A 21,108-nucleotide genomic window follows, 5' to 3' on the forward strand; every position below is an offset into this window, starting at 1 on the left:
CTAAATGTTATCAATGCTAATGCAATCTCTAACTAGTAGTAGTGGTTATAAATAAATAAAATGTTTGGTCAGTTCAAAAAAAAAAAAAAAAAAAAAAAAAAAAGGTACCACTCTCCCTGAAACAAATCTCACTTCATACTACTGAGCTGATGAGTTAGTTATAAGAGAGAAATTCTGACCTGGGAGAATAAAAAAGGAGTCTTTCTACAGCAACTTTCACACAGACATTTTATCAAACAGTTGGGCGACAATAAGGACATAACAAAATTTCTAAGTTTTAATGGGAAAAAGTTTAAAAAGGAGAAATGTCCTTTATAGACCCATTTTATCCACAAATCATGTTTTACATCCTTTAGGTCCACGAGCCGTTTTGGACCTGATTTGAAATCAACAGATCAAATAACGTTTGGACATGTAATTTAAATTTCTTAAATTATATTTTTTGTCATAGATATAAAAGTTTCACAAGTTGTGAAAATCATCAAAAAATTTTAAATTTTGAGTTCATAACAAAATTAATACGTTACTAGAATAACTTTCTGAAAAAATACAACATTCATTGATCAAACTTTAATTTAATAAAATGAAAAATTGAATATGAGTTGTAGTGTAACTACTCTTTAATATAACCCCACACATGGTTGGTAAGAGTAAATTTGTTATACATATACTACCAACTTATAGATTTTTTAATATTTGATATAAATGGTTGGTAAATATATCTACTAACTTATGGATCTATTTTTTATAAAATATAAACTTATGCGTCAAGTTTTACATTTAAAATTTTGAAATCATGATTTGAAACTCAAACTATGTCTTTTTGGATGATTTAGAATTTCCTCTCAGATTTCATCTCATAAGATGAAATTGCATGTCCAAACGCTGTCGCATGTCCAAACGCCTACTAACATTGAGGTTAAGGTGTTCCTGGTTCAAATTTTTAATTAATTTTTTTAACCATTAAAATCAACCAAACCAAACATCACACAAACCATTAAAAAATTAAAAGTACACTTAATAATCTGATGTCTGAATAATTCAGATTTAAATATTCATAAATGTAAATAAATGAAACCTAAGTTGAAGAAAGTACATAAAACAAAGTTAACCACCAGTGAAAAGGAAAAAAAAATTAAAAAAGAATATCGAGTTAAAAAAAGTATATTATAAAATGGGAAGTTGATATTTTAAAGGTTAGAATAATACTACTACTCACTCCGTCCCAATTTATGTGATACAGTTTATCTAGTCACGGAACTTAAAAAAGAAAGTAAGACTTTTGAAATGTGTGGTCTAAAACAAGTCATATATATTTGTGTGGTTATAAATCATTTCATTAAGGATAGAAGGGACAGCTTTAAATTAAATTATTTATAAATATATAAATTTATAAGAAAGTGTATCACATAAATTGATATGGATGGAGTATTAGTTTTCTAAAATCACTAGTCACTGACCGATGGTTGAGGTTTCCGCCGGGTAAAGTTTGAGGGGAAATTTGATTTTTTTACACATACTTAGAGAATGAAGATAGTTATCACCCAACCCAAATGCCCTATGAATGATATATACAGAGCCAAACGCCTTACAATCAGCTAATAGCTTTTGGCATGATGGAAAGTGTTTGACCGTAGCAAGTGATATTAGGGCCAAAATCATAAGTTCAATTCCCACAAACAACACGTTACACGTCACAGGTGGAGAGAGGGGAAAATTGTTGGATAACACCAACATCTATCTATGGCGAGGCCCAAGTGCAAGCGAAGAATGATCAGTTGAAATCATGATCGAACATGCCGCATGATAGGCTTACTTGAATCCTCGAACATGATGCATGATAGGCTTACTTGAATCCTTAACTTAATGGCAATGCGGCTATTCAAACATCAATTTGTACCCTTATGATAACATAAGTATTTGTATTTAAGTGCTTATTCTATTAGGTTGCTAAATTTAAAAACTTCCAATTATTTTCACAGGAATTTTGGTACAAAACCATACCATTAGGTTAATAAAACTTTCATACTTCATCGAACTAAGGATATATTCGAGCATAGATGCAAAATGCAGAACAACCAGATGGTTCTTCTAAACTGAATATTGTCTACTGTTAAGTCGTTGTTATGATGTCATATATCTCTTGGTTCAATAACATAGACAATTTTCCTTGTGTTCTCCCTTCATTTAATGTAGCAATATTTCGAATTACATTTTCCCTCCTCTCTGACAATAAATCAGCTTATAAACATTAGCATGTACAGAGCCTACTGGATACATCATATGGCTAATAGGTTATTCCAGAAAAAGAATTCTCGGATCCACCAAAAAGGCTACCATACCCATGTCGGATCCTCCAAGGATGGATAACTTTTGGAGGATCCAACACATACCTGACGGTCTTTTCTAAGAACCCGAGCAACATAGTGTCAAAACATGTGTTTTCTCCCAGGACAAACTGCTCATGGGATACACATCAATATTTTTCTCCACATTCTCTTGAGTTGTTTCTTTGTCCGTCCCAGCAGAGCTTCCTTCAATGTGTGCGGCAGAGTCCACTGTACTCCATGGTAGTTAAGAAATAAGCAGCATATCTGCTATGATCTGTTGCAACGCAGAATTAGAAGAGTCAACAATGACAAAATTTTTGTACCACACAAGCCATGAGAACTCCAAGCTGTTCTTCAGTTGACTCTCTCAAAAAAGTAGACGATTCATAACTCAGCAATCTTCTTTGTAGATGATTGGAAGTAAAAGGGAAAGAAAATCATTGACTTTCTCCATTGGTACTTCCTAACATGCCTGTCTTCATGTCCCACATGGATCGATAAATCGCAACCATATAAGTTTTCATCGACTCGAAGATAGCAGGTGCAAAGAAAGTTAACTTTTTGATTTAGCTTGTCCATCAATCAACCTGTTATAAGTAGCAATATCAGGTATAAACCCCAAATCCAACATCTCTTCCACCAGAGCTTCTGATTCCTTCTTTTTACCCTCCCTCTTAAAACCTGATATCAAAATATTATACGTTACAGTATCAGGATCCAAGCCCTTGTTTAAACCCAATAACCTCATCTTATTTGCTTCCTTCGCTCTTCCTGTATTGCACATGTCAGTAAGTAGACAATTAAACGTTACACTATCCGGAACCATACTTTCCTGCAGCATTTTGTCCATAATTTCAGATGCTTCGTCAATCTTTCTCATTCTCCTTAGACCTTCAATCAAGGTTGTACAAGCGATTAAGCTTGGAGAATCCCCGTTCCTCCATAACTCATTCACCAATTCCATTGCTCTTGCCACGTTTCCTTCACTACAAAGCCTCTCAACTAACTCAAAATAATCAAATGTTCTTGGCAACACCTTTTTCCTTGAAAAGTCTACCAATAAATCGCACGCTTTTAACACCATTCCCTTCCTGCAAAGCCCATCAACCAAAATCTCACAAGTCACCGACGAAATCTCCCATCCCATCTCAGTCATCTCATAGGCCATCCCGATCCCCTCCTCAATCTTGCTATCCAATAGAAACCATTTGATTAAAGTATTAAAACTAACTACATTTGGAGCACATCCATGAGTTTTCATCTCCTTAAACATTTGCAGAGCCAAACCCAATTGTGAGTTCTTACAGTACCCAGAAATCAAAGTATTGAACGTAATCACATCAGGCTTTACTCGTTCTCCAATCATCCTACGGTAAAACTCCAAAGCCTTATCAAAATGCTTAAACTTCACAAATCCATGAATTATTATATTGCAAACAGCAACATCAGGCTTCCCGTCAATCAATCTCCTCATCGTATCAAAAGCTAACAACGCATCATCAAATCTACCAGCTTTGCAATAAGCATTAATGGCAAAACGGTAAATAGGTTCAGTTTTGGGGCAAGAGAAAATACCATCAGCACATGGGCAGGGGTTAGAGGAAATAAATTGGAGGAGAGTAGTAAGATATTGGAGGCGGTGGGTGGTGGCAAGCGTGCGGGCCATCCACTCATAAGTGGTGTGATCATGGCGGAACGAGTCAACGGAAGCAGCATAGTTGAAGAGGTAGAAGTCAAGGTTAGTGAGGATAGGGTGGTAATGGATGCGGTTTTTGAGAAAAGAAAGAAAATCTTTGGCTGTGAAAGACGGTTTAAGGTGGGTTTCCATGAGTTCATTCAGTTGGTTTTGGGCAACAGGGGTGACATTGTTGGTAGTGCACAATGAAGAATCTATTGTTCTCACCGCAAGAGGTAGCAGTGAAGTTCGATCAGAGGCGGTTGATTTTGGAATGGATTTGAGAAATTTCTGAAATCCCATTTCTCTTTGTCCTGCGTCTCTTGGCTGAATTTATCTTCCCTCGTTTCAACAGTAGCTAAATTTTCACGAAAACCCTGTAATGTGAAAGTATGTCATTCTAAAATCAATCTAACAAACAGTTACTTTGATCAAGAAATTACTTTAGCTAGTTCTCTAAGAAGAAACTTCAAATTTCAACCATGGTCAAACAATTTAAATCAATTCCATTCAACTTCAATAACGATTTAGTTCAACTCAACTGACACATATTAGTTCAATTTGACGCCAATCACAAGCCCATTTAGTTCAACCTATAAACTATAAATCACAATTCAATTCAATCCCAATAAAAATCTAAATTCAATTCATTCCCAAATCAAATTGTATTCAATTTAAGTTAGTTGGGAAGCTGAGATGGAGCAGTTAGTTACAAGAAGTCGGGATTATACACTGATTATACAAGTCAATCAGGAGGATCTGTTGCGACAGAGTACTTAGCGTTACAATTAGGAGTTGCAGTTCCAGTTAGAAGGAAGATTTACATTGTATATAAATACATGTTCCTGATATTTAAGTAGGTGAATAATATCAGCTTGTTCCTCATTTAATTTCCAGTTTCTTTGTGCCTTAATTCTCGATTTCAATCATTAAATTGGCCACTAGAACCCCAATAACTCTATCTTCCTGGTTTCAGTGTGACAGTTCAATTTCACAGATCACAGTTTCAAGTTGCATACTGGAGTGTGAAGCTTGAGTAGAATCAACATTGTTAAGAGCACAAAGAGCTTCTAAAGGCACTCTAATAGTCCAATTTGCTTCGTCAAACTGAGCTCTATTGATAAAAGATAGAATAACATTAAACCAATTATCCTCACAAGTCGTCGAAAGATTTGCAAAGGACCAATTGTTAAACCAATTTATATCCAACTGCCACTCATGAGCAGCAAAGTATAACGAAAAGCAATGTAAAACGCTCTCTTAGAGTATGATTACATTTCATTTCAGTATGACGAAATATCGATTACATTTCATTTCAGTATGAAGAAAAGCAATGTAAAACGCTCTCTTAGAATATGATTACATTTTTTTTTTTTTTGAGGTAAAGGTAACTTGAGTATGATTACATTTCATTTCAGTATGAAGACAAACAAACGAGAAGATTTAACAACAACACAACAACAACATACCCAGTGTGTGGGGTCTGGGGAGGGTAGGGTGTACGCAGACTTTACCCCTACCTTTGTGGGGTAGAGAGGGTGTTTCTAATAGGCCCTCGGCTAAAGAAAAATGATTTTCAAAAGAGTTTTGAAAATGCAAGAGTAAAAAAAAAAAAAACACTATGATGGAAATATTGAAGAGAGAAGATTCATTCCAATTAAAATATCATATGCTGCTCCACCTCAAGGTAACCGTCTTTTGCTTCTTTTTAAGTAGTTAAATAATATTACAACGGAGGCAGTTTCTTCCCATCTGCCAAGCCTTGGTGGTAACTCTACTTATATTGGTGGGAGGTAACAAGTATCTGGTGGAACAATCGAGGTGTGGATGCCACCATCATAAAAACGTAGGAGTAGTCAAATAATATGCAAAACCTATACTACCATTTCTGGAAAATCTCCACATTCTTCCTTTACCTTTATTAAAGAACCAAGAAGTTGAAGTAGCAACTATACTCCACCACAAGCGAAGTTAATAATACATCCTTAAGACCCGAGGGAGTAGCATAAAAGCTAACCCTCCATTTCAATTTGTTTGTCTTACTTTCTTTTTTAGTCCATTTAGAAAAGAATGTCTTTTTCTCTTTTAGTAACTCTTTAATTCCAACTTTCCACATGACATGTTTACAACCAGGCATTTCGGTACATTCTATATATCTTTAATTTAAGACCACAAGATTAAAAAATCTTCTTCACTTTCTTAAACTTCGTGTCAAGTCAAAACCAGACAAACTAATTGAAACGGAAGGAGTACTAAAAACAGCAGATAATTTGAAATGAGGATTACCTTTAAAAAAAAAAAAGGTGAGGAAAAGTTGAAACTTTTTTTGTTAGTAACAGTTTGCTCTTTCAAACAAGATGATTAATCAGATAAGTCTATTCCAAATACCAGAAAGCAAATTAAATACAATCCCTACTCCTTAAATTCATCAAGAAAAGGACCCATAGCCACAAAATAGCAAAAATCAAAACCATTATATGAAATCCCCAATCTTTTAAACAGTAGTTCAAGATTGCAAAACCCAATCAATATAGTTACAAATTTTCATCTAAGGTGACAAAATTGGAATAATAAAGGTAACAAAATAAAGGATAAAATTAACTTTTGAGACTATGTAAATACCTTGAATGGTTTCAAGATTCAGGTTGGAAAGTTGGTGACCAAAAACCTCAAAAATCTCCATTTGTGAGGACTTCTTCGAGTAATTTCCAGCAGCTGATGCAACAATTGTTCTGACTCAGGAATATAGCCCCTTAAGTCTGGGGATGAGTTCAAACTGATCCCTTAAATATACTTATGAACAATTTTGGTCCTTTAAATTTATTAAAAGTGATCCCTTTGATTTTCGACAAATATTTAGGAACTCTAGTTATTAAATTTAACTCATATTTAAATTTTGTAAATAATATTACTCCCTCGGTCATAATTTATGTAATGTAGTTTGACTAGGCACAAAGTTTAAGAAAGAGAAAAAGACTTTTGAAACTTATAATATAAAATAAGTCCTAGATATTTGTGTGATTGTAAATCATTTCATTTAGTGCAAAAGAGGATATTTTAAGTAAATTATTTCTTAGTATAGAAATGTATCATTCTTTTTTGGATTGATTAAAAATGAAAGAATATCACATAAACGGGACAGAGAGAGTAATATTATTAAAATAAAATTTTGAATAAATAATTATACGTGAAAGAATAATGTATAAGTTTATGCATGATCATCGTATAGTGACTTGTTTGTTGAGTCAAGATGATTGTATCTGGGCCGAAACTGCGACGAAGAACAATAATCAAAATATAAATCCGACAGAAAGAGACATTTCTTTAATAATACTATTTTCTACTTTCGGTCACCGTTATAGCGTGAAATTATACACGATCAACTGAGTTAGGAACATATTGCGTAGTTCGTTTACGATTTTCTCCATTTGGTGTATTCATTTATTCTGTTAATAAGGCTTCTCAATATTTTGAGTCATTCATGTGTCATATCTTTTTTCTAAGAACGTTGATTATTTTTATATGTTTGATCGACCAGTATTTATTTTGTTGTCGCCGGATTAAATACCTTATTCAAATAAACGTTCATTGTACATACAAGTAGACAAAATATATTCAAATTAAGACCGTAAAAGTCGAAATTTATATTGTGTAAGGATGTGAATTATCACGTTTGAAAAGATTCTTTAATCTAAGTATTATTACAAACAACAACAAGAAGATACCCAGTATTATTAAACGGAAAAGGGCCAAATATAACCCTGTACTATCAAAAAAGGGCCAAATATACCCTTAGTTATACTTTGGGTCCAAATATCTTTTTCTTAGTTATACTTTGAGTTCAAATATACCCCTCCACGGTTAAAGTTGACTCCAATCCCATGTGGCATTAATATTTTGCCCATCAGTGAAACCTAGTAGAAGGAACGACTAGTAGCTTGTATTGCAGAACCAACGAATAGTCCAATCCAAAGGCCCTTTGCTTTCAGATTTACAAGGAAACACATTACGGCAGCAGAAATTTCCCAATAATTAATGGTGGTAGGCATAAGGACGGTAGTACTACAGGAGTAGGTGTGGTGGAAGGAGATAGGGAGGAGAGGGAAGGGGTAAAATTGGGCTTGTAAGTGAGGTGGCATGCCACATAATATTTATTTTATTAAAATATTAATGCCACGTAGGATTGGGGTCAATTTTAATTGTGAAGTGGTATATTTGGACCCAAAGTATAACGGCAGGAATATATGTGAACCCAAAGTATAACGAAGGGTATATTTGGCCCTTTTTCGATAGTACAAGTTATATTTGGTCCTTTTCCAATTATTAAATCGCATATTCCACTTATCCCATCAAATAATGCTTTATATTCTCGTCACTTCTCTCAAATCTATTTCATTCAATTTTTAATTCATTAACTAATTTAGATATTCAATCTCTATGAACCAACTTACTTTCAAGTTTACTCAATTATAAAAATAACTAACAAAATTCAAGTTGAAGTGAACTACAAGTTGATTTCGCCGGAGAATATATTGTCAGAAATTTAGAGGAAAAGATAGATGGACAAAATAGTACCAGGACCGCAACTCTAACTATCAACTCCAAGAGAAAAAACCTGTGGGAAAAAAAAATGGCCAAGGAAAGAGACATCGGTCTAGTGAAAGAACCGTAAAAACTTATATTACTTTAGATTACTTTACTACTATACATAAGAGCGGATCTCTAAGTTTTGTAACCCTCACATGAATTTTTTATCTCTTTTTACCTCTAATTGAAGTTATAATTACTTTGCGAATCTTGAAACATTTTGATAAATGTTAAGAACTTTAAGGACTTTTGTCATGCCATTAAAAATGATGACGCCGTGGAAAAAGTTGTGGCCCCCCACAAAGCACACTCATATATATTTGAGTCTTTTATGTGAAACAGTACTATTTAAACTTATTTTAAATTATATTTTATCTTTAAAAAAAAAATGGCCAAGGAAAGAGACATCGGTCTAGTGAAAGAACTGTAAAAACTTATATTACTTTAGATTACTTTACTACTATACATAAGCGCGGATCTCTAAGTTTTGTAATCCTCACATGAATTTTTTACCTCTTTTTACCTCTAATTGAAGTTATAATTACTTTGCGAATCTTGAAACATTTTGATAAATGTTAAGAACTTTAAGGACTTTTGTCATGCCATTAAAAATGATGACGCCGTGGAAAAAGTTGTGGCCCCCCACAAAGCACAATCATACATATTTGAGTCTTTTATGTGAAATAGTACTATTTAAACTTATTTTAAATTATATTTTATCTTAAGAATTTATTATAGACATGTAATAAATTATCATGTCATTTAAATTCTATCTTAATATAGGATTAATTATTGAGTTAAAATATTATTCTTATAATAATATTTATTATTTATTGATATTATTTACCATTTATCATTTTCTATTTTAAATTTTTATTCATTCAATTAAAACATATTTTTTTTATTTCATCATGTAATTTTGGGACGTAGGTGCTGGCAAACAAAAGTAACTAACAAAAATATCACTTAAGGTAGGATTAAGTTTTAAATTAAAAAAATAAACAAAAATAACTTATATCATTATTAAATACTTTCAAAAGTATTAAAAATGTAAGTTATAGTCTTTTCGTCCCAATCGAAAAATGGATTCCAAAGTAGGGTAGTTAATTAATCAAATTTTACGTGCACACACTTTCAACGTAAAAATTATCTAACAAATTACTACATATTAAAAGAGGAACTATAAAATATAATTTTTGTATATATTCCGAATTTTTTTGAAAAGAAATTGTAGTCAATTGTAAGAAGTGTATATTTTACTTTAATATTAAAATATTTTGCAAAATACCGGATATTAACATCTTATACAATTTAGGACAAAATAGTAAAGTTTAACATGAAAAAGTTATTTCAATGTAGATATCATAAAATGGTTCATTAAATTAAGAAAAGAAGTTATTTTACATGCATCCTTTGGAAGGAAAGAAAAGGAAAAAAAAACTTGAAGTAAGAACAATTTAATTTCATTGATTTTTTTTTAGTGTGGTTTAATTTAAAAGAACATCTACAAATGTATCTGTCAATACCAAAGCTATTAATAATTTATATTTATTTATAAGCGAACTTTATTAATTTCATCATATAGCAGTATTTTTGAAAGTGTCGAATTGGAAAAAACTGACCTCCCCGAGGTCAGTTTTTTTTTTTTTTTTTTTTTTTTTTTTTTTTTTTTTTTTTTTTGGGGAAAATATCGACCACATGAGGTTGGTTTCAAAATTACATAATTATAAAAAATGCACCATCCACGAACTGAATCTTCGTCTTGACAGTGATAGGATACATTTCCACACTTTTAAAACGCACTTCCATGAGCTTTAACAGGTACGCGACTTGATCTCGCTTTCTTATATAAATTAATTTATTGTTATTTCATAAAATGGCGTCTCACAAGTTACTTGTACATACAATATTCAAAATTCACAAGTATTTAGTAGTAGAATTTAATAGGTTTAATAGTAGAAGTACATAGTAGCGCAAAATTGTATCTAAAGTTTTGTGTTTTATCTGATCCATCCCCTATGGAGTTCAACCACAGCGTTTATTTGAATTTTGAAATAGCCAGAAAATACTGTAGAATTGAATATGCTTAATTATTTAGAAGTCTGTCTTTAAAGTTAAAGAAACCATTATATTTATTTGTTTCTGCCTCTTTTTAGTCTTAAATCATATCAAAATATTCTCAATTGGGGGAGATTTGGGTGTTGCTATATTTGCCTTGTTAGTTTTACAGAAAAATCGGGTAAAAAGCAAATTAACCAAAATAATTAAGAAGTATTTCAAGCTCAAGTACTATGAAATTTATTCTTAATTAATTACTATGATAGTAATAGTTTTTTCTCTTTCACTGTTCCAGGAGATAGGGAGGTAGTTAGAAGTTGGGTTTGCAATACTGATTAGGCTATTCTAACTAATAAAACAGAGCTTATAAGTTAGAGATTTTGACCTTTTTAAAGCATAACAAAGATTTTATTTCATTCTTAAAACACTACATAGGGAAAGAATCAAATCAATATAAATACACTTAGCAGCCATACAATGCAAGTAATAGCTAGGATTTTGAAAGTTTCAATTTATAGAGCCACAAGTAGTTCTTATGATCCCATTTCGACCAGTTAAGGGACTGATATCTCCCAATCTAATCATGGCAGCAGCAAAATCAGAGGCAAATGCTCGAGGAGAGTTGCTATATTCAGAAACAATATTATCAGTAGATACTCCACTGAATAAGACTTGATCTGATTGAAGAAGACCTTTTCTTTGTATCAAGTTCTTAAAGTAATTGTTGTCCAAAACATTAGGTGTAACCAAATCGAGTGGAGCTAGGTTTCCGTTCTGACCTTCTTGAGGACACCGACCTCTTCTAGTTCTTGCAAATCCAACGTCGATGTCTGTTCCATTGCTATAAATCCTATCACGGAAAAGTAAACATTATTGTGCTTGGCCAATTGAGTGAGCTCCTGAAATAAATAGAATTTAAATATTATTGTTAGAACTTCAACTATCTATGAAAATCTTGGTGATCGGTTTTCACTTACCTGACAATGCAACCATATCCCTTGTGCTAAGACCCTCGCTTGCAATGCCAGAAATAAGTCTTTGAAGAGGATCAGAAAAATCAGGAAGGTCAGTATTTGCAAGATCACGATTTGCGGTGGTTGAATCTCTTCTTCCGAGTTTCACTGTCCAGGATGGACCACCAACCTGAATATTATTAGCATAATGTTGAGTTAGAATGCAACAATACCTTGTATACATATCATAAAAGTATTTCTTCTATAATGTGGAAAAGAAAGAAATTCGATCGATGAATACTTACGAGAGCCGATGCACCCCTAGCAGCGACAGTAAGAGCCTGTTTGGATGAGCTTAAAATAAGCAGCTTAGAAGTTGGAAACAACTTATTAGCCAAAAAAAAATAAGTTGGGGTAGGCTAACTTATTTTTTTAACTTATAAGCTGTTTTCAGCTTATAAACTGCTTTAGATAAGCTAAGCTAAACGGATCCAATTATTTTTTTAGGCTTATTTTATGCACAAAACGCGAACTTTAAGTTAGTGGTAAAACACTCAAAAAAAGTGTTAAAACAACCTTTATAAAGAATTTATAAGCCCAATCCAAACGGGCTCTAAGTATGTCTGCACATGATACAACTCCGGGACGTGTTTTCTCAAGCTGTCTTTTTGCAGCTTCTATAACACCATAACCTCTAGCTGACCCAAGATTTGGCAACGCAGTTTGTTCACTAACAATTATAGGGGTCTCGTCGAAGCATCACAACCCTAGAATTAAAGCAAAAATTTAGCATCCACATTCAAACCATTCAATCTTTTATGAGTACATACATAGAGAACACAAAAATCTATACGTATGTCTAACCAACCTGAACAAAGCAATCGTGAAAATGAAGGCGAATAAGGGATGCAGCCATGTGACGCTCACGTGACACTGCTTGTCTAACACTTATACTAATCGTGTTGAGCGCATTAGGACAAGTTCGATCATAGAATGTTGATGAAAGTTGTGCATATCATTGCATGCTAGAGAGCATGAGAATAGAAAATATAGCAGCAATGGCTACAGAAGAGTTGTTTGAAATACTCATTTGGAATACGTATATGTATAGACTATAGTGATATGATGTACTCAGGAAATTATAGAATAGATGTTTATTTTTTGCTTTTGCTTTGTGATTGACAACGGAATTTGGCACTGAAATATTTAGGGTCCGGAACAAAAATAACCCCAAAAAAAAGGATATGAACCAAAATAACCCAGGAAAAAAAACAGGTACAAAAGTACCTTTAACGCATGATTTTCATGCGTTAAAGGACTTAACGGAGAGGGACCCGTTAAGTCCTTTAACGCACTATTTTCATGCGTTATTGGACTGTCAATAATTTCAATCCAATAACGCACTATTTTCATGCATTATTGGATTGTGTTTTTTTTTTTTTTTTTTTTCTTTCTTTCTTTCTTTCTTTCTTTCTTTCCTTTTTCCTTTCTTTCACACTTTTTTACATATTTTAGCCATAGATTATTCATGCTTCGAGACTCCGAAACGTCAACATTTTATATAGAACCTGATATTTTTTTCTGCGTACTATAATGTAGGCTCGATACATCAAGGATACGTAAACGTTCGGATCGTCGTTTTAGGGGTTGAAAAGGTGCCCGAAGTAAGTTTTGTTTGAAAAAACTTAGTGTTTTTTCCATACTTTAGCCATAGATTAATCATGCTTCGAGACTCCGAAACGTCAGCATTTTATATAGAACCCGATATTTTTTTCTCGCGTACTATAATGTAGGCTCGATACATCAAGGATACGTAAACGTTCGGATCGTCGTTTTAGGGGTTGAAAAGGTGCCCGAAGTAAGTTTTGTTTGAAAAAACTTAGTGTTTTTTACCTACTTTAGCCATAGATTAATCATGCTTCGAGACTCAAACGTCAACATTTTATATAGAACCCGATATTTTTTTTTACTCGCATACTATAATGTAGGCTCGATACATCAAGGATACGTAAACGTTCGGATCGTCGTTTTAGGGGTTGAAAAGGTGCCCGAAGTAAGTTTTCTTTGAAAAAACTTAAGTGTTTTTTACATAATTTAGCCATAGATTAATCATGCTTCGAGACTCCGAAACGTCAACATTTTATATAGAACCTGATATTTTTTTCGCGTACTATAATGTAGGCTCGATACATCAAGGATACGTAAACGTTCGGATCGTCGTTTTAGGGGTTGAAAAAGGTGCCCAAGTAAGTTTTGTTTGAAAAAACTTAGTGTTTTTTACCTACTTTAGCCATAGATTAATCATGCTTCGAGACTCCGAAACGTCAACATTTTATATATAACACCGATATTTTTTCTTTTAACGTACTATAATGTAGGCTCGATACATCAAGGATACGTAAACGTTCGGATTGTCGTTTTAATTAGGGGTTGAAAAGGTGCCCGAAGTAAGTTTTGTTTGAAAAAACTTAATGTTTTTTACATACTTTAGCCATAGATTAATCATGCTTCGAGACTCCAAAACGTCAACATTTAATATAGAACCTGATATTTTTTTCTGCGTACTATAATGTAGGCTCGATACATTTAGGGGTTGAAAAGGTGCCCGAAGTAAGTTTTGTTTGAAAAAACTTAGTGTTTTTTACATACTTTAGCCATAGATTAATCATGCTTCGAGACTCCGAAACGTCAACATTTATATAGAACTCGATATTTTTTTTCGCGTACTATTATGTAGGCTCGATACATCAAGGATACGTAAACGTTCGGATCGTCGTTTTAGGGGTTGAAAAGGTGCCGAAATGTAAGTTTTGTTTGAAAAAAAAACTTAGTGTTTTTTACCTACTTTAGCCATAGATTAATCATGCTTGAGACTCCAAAACGTCAACATTTTATATAGAACACGATATCCTTGATGTATCGAGCCTACATTATAGTACGCGAGAAAAAATATCGGTTCTATATAAAATGTTGACGTTTCGAGTCTCGGCGTGATTAATCTATGGCTAAAGTAGGTAAAAAAAAGCACTAAGTTTTTCAAACAAAACTTACTTCGGGTACCTTTTCAACCCCTAAACGACGATCCGAACGTTTACGTATCCTTGATGTATCGAGCCTACATTATAGTACGAAAAAAATATCGTTTATATAAAAATGCCGACGTTTGAGTCTCGAAGATGATTAATCTATGGCTAAAGTAGGTAAAAAACACTAAGTTTTTTCAAACAAAAACTTACTTCGGCACCTTTTCAACCCCTAAAACGACGATCCAAACGTTTACGTATCCTTGATGTCGAGCCTACATTATAGTACGATTAAAAAAATATCGGTTCTATATAAAATGTTGACGTTTCGAGTCTCAAGCATGATTAATCTATGGCTAAAGTAGGTAAAACACTAAGCTTTTTCAAACAAAACTTACTTCGGCACCTTTTCAACCCTAAAACGACGATCCAAACGTTTACGTATCCTTGATGTATCGAGCCTACATTATAGTACGCAAAAAAAATATCGTTCTATATAAAATGTTGACGTTTGAGTCTGAAGACGATTAATCTTAATTGATAAAAAAGTGTGAAAGAAAGGAAAAAGGAAAGAAAGAAAGAAAGAAAGAAAAAAAAAAAAAAAAAACACAATCCAATAACGCATGAAAATAGTGCGTTATTGGATTGAAATTATTGACAGTCCAATAACGCATGAAAATAGTGCGTTAAAGGACTTAACGGGTCCGTCTCCGTTAAGTCCTTTAACGCATGAAAATCATGCGTTAAAGGTACTTTTGTACCTGTTTTTTTTCCTGGGTTATTTTCGTTCATACCCTTTTTTTTTGGGTTATTTTTGTTCCGGACCCAAATATTTATAGGGTCTCAAACGCGTAATACAATTAAAGCTCATTTTGGTCACTATTGGCTGCCATCGCGCTATTAATGGCTAGCTTTTGTGTTACTTCTTGACTTGCCCTCAATGGATCCAGCTCCAGCTCCCCTCCAGTAGGGGATCCGTCCAGTTGCTCCGGTGCTACCCGAAATAAGCTACACGTGTCCTTTTAATTGTTCAAAGGACGAGATTCATTTCGCTAACCCAGATATTAACTATGGTTACATATATCTCTCACTTCCATCTTTCCTTCTCACCGCAAGTAAAACCTTTTCCTTAGCTATGCAATCTCTTCGAAAAGTAGAACAACAAGACGATGCAGACTGCTCACACAATATCACTCCTTTTCTTAATCACTATTTTCACAAAAAAGAAAATACAGTTCATCCGATATCTCTCTATAAGAAGAGGAGAACAAATCTAAAAGATGCACAGGGTTTAAAACATTTTAAAAATCTTAGCAAGGAGAGTGTATTCAACTACTCTAAAGCTTAGTTTTGGCAGAAATGGAGATCCAACAGAGCTTTGTTGACTTCTTCGGTACAAAAAATTCAACTTGGAGTTTCTTAGAACTATAAAAGCCAAATAGAGGACCCAGAGAAGCCATGAAAATTGAAAAGAGAAGAAAAAAAATGGTTGATGCACTTGGATGCAGAATTTGGGGTTTCTCATGAAATACATAATTTTTTTCTTGGGTTTTCTTTTTCTCTTATTGTATTCATAATTATATTCTTCAATTGAGACTACTCACTCCGATTCAACATTTTTCCTTTGAGATTCTCCCTATTTGTTCCAATTATTTGATTTGCATAAGTAAATATTACATCTACCTGCTCTGTTTTCTAGATAAATTTGGGAGCTTGGGATGTGTTTCTTGGTAGCAGCTAAAGGTAAACGAAGAGAGGAGAGAGAATTATTGGTAACTATAGTTAATACTCTGTATTAGTTATTGAGTTAGCAAAATGATTATGGTCCATTAAAAAATTATAAGGACACGTGTAACTTATTTAGGGTAGCACTGCAGCAACTGGACGGATCCCTTACTGGAGGTGAGCCGGATCCGCCCCGAAGCTAGTGCCCTTTGCTACCTACATTTGAAAGGTTCTTCGGAGTTCTTATATTTACAGAGACCTTTTGTTTAGTTTTTTTTTTTTTTAATAATAATCAATGGTCACGGTGTCTGAATTTTCATTAGGGAATTTTGTAGACGCCAAAATTGTATCGGATTTTAAATATGATTTTACAAGATGAGTCCAATCCGTTTTCAAACTCTAAGGTCCATTAGGGTTTCTTGGAGGCTACTCTACCCTAAACCCTAGTTGGCTTATAAAGGACACATATTCCCTCAAAAAGACATCTGAATATCGCACAAACTCCGAAATATTCATAAAGAGATCAAGGCATCAAATCTTGTTTTTCTCAAAGCTCAGCTTGATGTTCTTGGAGACAAATACATCACAAGAAGTCTTCATACGTTCGAGAAATACACTACTAACGACCCTCGAATCACGGAGAAAATTAGGAGAGAAGAATCAAGGGAATAAACAGAATTTTACCCGCATTCTTTATCAATAAAATCTTTGTTTTAATATATTTGCTTGTGATATGCAGTTTATTTCTATCACTTAAAATTTGTTGCAAACAAATTTATAATATAAATTGAAAATAATGAACAATTCAAGGGGGATTCAATACATATAGTATGCATATACATAATATAAAAAAAATTAATTAACCTATCTGCATGGTGTAATTTCTTAGTAAGGAGATGTCAATTAATTAAATCCCCTTGGATACAGGTGGCTTCACTCCTAATAATGACATCCTCCCACTTATGTCTAATATAATTTTCAGTATTATATTATTACTAGATATCTATAACATTGGTGAGAAGTGGGGTAAATTATTTAGTCCATGTGTAAGCAAGCTTGCGTAGAAACTACTCTTTTTAACCCCTTTCACCAGGAGATCCGAACCCTCTTTTTACTCCTTTGGTGACTCGAACCCACAATTATCGGGTTGAAGGTGGAGGGTGCTTACCATCTGAGCAATCCCTCTTGTCATACGTCGACACTACTATATACCCATTAAGAGAATTTTCTTTAAAAATAACATCCTCATGTTTCAATGTTTAATAGTGATCCCTCAATCGGAAACTTCTACGATTAATTATACCCTAAACTCCTGAAGTACCTAGTCCATCTTCTTCAAAAGATACTATAAACTTGCTTCAATTACTAATTTGAAGCTTCACTCTTGTGAGTGTTGACCAACTTCTAATTGTTTATTTAATTTTTAACTTGAACTGACAATATTTAGCTGAGTTACCTCCATGCATCTTAATTAAATATTCAGAAATAAAATACCTTACGTACTTTTACCTTGTCGTTATGTATATTATATTACTTGAATATGCTAATTATAGTACTATTCAAGTTATAAAACTGAAAATAAAGGAGGTACTAAAATGTCAAAGGTCAAAGGACCACTATATTAAATTCGAACAATTGCCATTTTAGGAGAATAAGCCTTAAATTCAAAAGCGTTCTAAACTCGATTCCAGCTAGACTTATACATAACACCCAAATAAGAACATTATTCATGCATGTATTAATTAATTACTTGTCCATGTTGCACTTGGAATTGGATAAGGTGAAAAGGATCCGTACACCATGGCAGCTTACGCCTATAGACTTTTCAACCTCATAATTTGAAAAAAGGGTTTTACAAATACTTTTTAAAAAATACAAGAAAAAATCTAGTTAGATTGAGGAGCAATTAAATCCATGAATATAGAAATGATCAAAGTCAATGGCAACACACCGAAAACGGCCATCCGCCATATGTGGGCATGCAAAACTTACAAAACGAACTTCAAAATAATATTTTAAATTTTTTTCCAAATCAAAAATTCAATTTTGTTACTTTTCATAAATATTTTTAGAGACTATTTCCTCAAACAAGAGGCAATTGCTTCCTTTTAAATAATAGTACTAGAAGGCAGAACAAGAAAGGGTCCATCACAATTTTGGTCCATCACAATTTTTAGTCCCTTACTATAAACCTTTTAATTAAAAGGTCAACCTGCATGTCTACAACTTTCAAGTGTCAAAAAGTTCAAAGTTTCAACCATTGACATAACTCGCAAGTTGGGAATAATGGTTACAAAAGGGAACAGAGAAAAAGAAAGGAAAAAAAGCTCATTTTGATATTAATTTGAAGAAAGTACGTAATCACGTGGCGTTTTATTTAACGGCCCAGAATAAAACGACAAATACGTACAGAATTTAACGTGTGTTTGGTATGATGAATTGTTCCTGGAAAATATATTTTTAAAACGGAAAAGGGTCAAATATACCCCCCTTACTATTGGAAAAGGGCCAAATATACCATTCGTTATATTTTGGGTCCAATTATCTTTTCTTACCGTTATCTTATTGGTTCCGAATATCTTGCTCAAGTTAAAGTTGTCCACCTTGAACATTCTATCCTACATGACAATGACATTTAATGAGGTGGATGTCACGTGGCATTGCCACCTCATCACCCCTAACCCATTTTACTCCTTCCCTCTTCCATCACTAAAACTTCCACCTCCTCCACCACCATTACCGCCATATTATCCTTCGATCCCACCTGAAATTTGAATTTAACGCTTGAGATTTAACTTTTCTCAACTAGAACTTGAAGATGGCTTAGGTATTTGTTTATATTTATGTATTTTTCAGTTTATTTTCGTTTTTGTTCTTTTATTGATGTTCGATATCAATTTCAATAATCCGATAATATATAGCCTCGTTGATGTTCCTCCTATCTCTATAGTTTGATTGCCCAAATTTAATCCCACCTCTAAACAAAAGGGGGTCTTTGACTTCTTGTATATATATAATTGGTATTACGCATTTTCTGCTTGTTACATTTTTCACTTTCAATTAATATGTTTATGCGGAAAATTCCCTTACTTTAGTTGCTTTACTTAAGACTCATATCTATATGTGGAGAAGTACTTGGCTAACAACCTAGCATAATTAGGACATTGATGCTAAATTCCACATGAAAATGGTGGTATTGGAGGTGGGATAGAAGGATAATATGGTGGTAATTAATGGTGGCAATGGTGGTGGAGGAGGTGGACATTTTAGTGGTGGAAGAGGGTAGGAGTAAAATGGGTTAGGGGTAATGGGTGGCAATGCCATGTGGCATCCACCTCATCAAATGTCATTGCATGTAGGATAGGATGTCCAAGGTGGACAACTTTAACGGAAGAGGGGTATATTTGAATCAATAGTATAACGGCAAGGGTATAATTGGACCTAAAGTATAACGAAGGGTATATTTGGCCCTTTTCTAATAGTACGGGGGTATATTTGGCCCTTTTCCGTTTTTAAAAAGTAAGTGATTTTCTTACCCTTTTTTGTGTTGGTAACTAAACAAATTAATATTATCCCAATGCTAATTTATGAAGGAGAAAAAAAAATTATGGGTGAGGAGTTCGGGTTTTTTTTTTTTTTTTTTTGGGGGGGGGGGGGTGGTGGGTGTGTTTGGTTTGGGAGATGGAAGGAGACAATGATTGAAATATGACTTATGGAATGACTTATGGAACTTGTTTTCCTTACTCCCATTAGAGAAGTCATTTTCTTGATTTTTAAGGAATTTGTTCATGTTTTTTAAATAAGTTGAATTTGTTTCCTTAGAAGACCAACAAAACATAGAAAAATTGAAAAATATTTTCTCCTCCATTCCAAACACGCCCTTGGATTAGCATATTCCGGAAGTATGATCTTATTATATGCATACATTTTATTGTATATGGACATATTTAGAATCACTAGTTTTGGACATGTGTCTCGCAAGTGTATACTTAGCACCCACCATTGCTTAACAGGTACAAAAAATAATAATTTATTACTTGTTTCTAAAAAAAAATGAATTACCTAAACTGCATATATATTCTAAAATATTTGAGTTTAAACTCAAATTTATAGCGTACCAAAAAGGACAAATAACACCACTTTCGGTTGTAAATACTTGTATGTTAAATCCTATATGTTGTCTTTTTCAAAAATATTATAATCACATTACACTATAAAGAACAAATTAATTAGTGGGAATCCTAAAATTAGTCTTTCAGAGGAACCAACTCCCTATCTTCCATAACTGACAAATCTTCGTAGCGCAACGTATCTAGATGGTAGTCTTCATCATCCATGAAGTTAGAAGGTGATAGGAGTTGAATCTAGCGATTATTCTGAATCTGACATCCATTAACTATACATGTTTCTCCATATATCAATTTCTTTAATTTTTCGCAATTTTTCTTTAAGGGGGAAAGGAAAAGGATAGAATAAAAGAAATCAAAATGAGAGATTATATTCACTACAAAAGAACAAGCGATTAGCTATGGAATTTGTCGATAATTCTCAGCTAATCCATCGCTAAATAGCTTCTAGCTAATTGAATTTTCTTATAATCCGTCGTTAATCCGTAGCTAAATGGGATTAGCATGGAACTTTTATTATTTAGCTACAAAATTTGGTCCGTCACTAATTCCTTGTTTTCTAGTAGTATTAGAAAAAGTCTGCTAAACTAAAAACTGTCGTTGAGAAAAATGTAAATCATTTCTTTCCTT

The 21,108-nt window shown here is 33.3% G+C and overlaps 1 protein-coding gene and 1 pseudogene across 1 annotated transcript; both read right to left on the reverse strand.

Annotated features, from left to right (window-relative positions):
- Positions 1–2,141: 2,141 nt before the first annotated feature.
- LOC132057393 (pentatricopeptide repeat-containing protein At2g36240) lies at positions 2,142–4,330 on the reverse strand. Its single transcript, XM_059449989.1, has one exon. It carries the CDS (start codon positions 4,306–4,308, stop codon positions 2,884–2,886), a length of 1,425 nt encoding a protein of 474 aa, XP_059305972.1. The 5' UTR covers positions 4,309–4,330; the 3' UTR covers positions 2,142–2,883.
- A 6,827-nt stretch (positions 4,331–11,157) lies between these two features.
- LOC132030583 (lignin-forming anionic peroxidase-like) lies at positions 11,158–12,696 on the reverse strand (annotated as a pseudogene).
- Positions 12,697–21,108: the final 8,412 nt, after the last annotated feature.

Source organism: Lycium ferocissimum, chromosome 1 (assembly GCF_029784015.1).
Source record: "Lycium ferocissimum isolate CSIRO_LF1 chromosome 1, AGI_CSIRO_Lferr_CH_V1, whole genome shotgun sequence".
Classification (NCBI taxonomy): Eukaryota; Viridiplantae; Streptophyta; class Magnoliopsida; order Solanales; family Solanaceae; genus Lycium; species Lycium ferocissimum.

Coding starts and splice junctions, on each gene's coding strand:
- LOC132057393 (XM_059449989.1), bottom strand. CDS start 4,308: ATGGGATTTCAGAAATTTCTCAAATCCATTCCAAAATCAACCGCCTCT.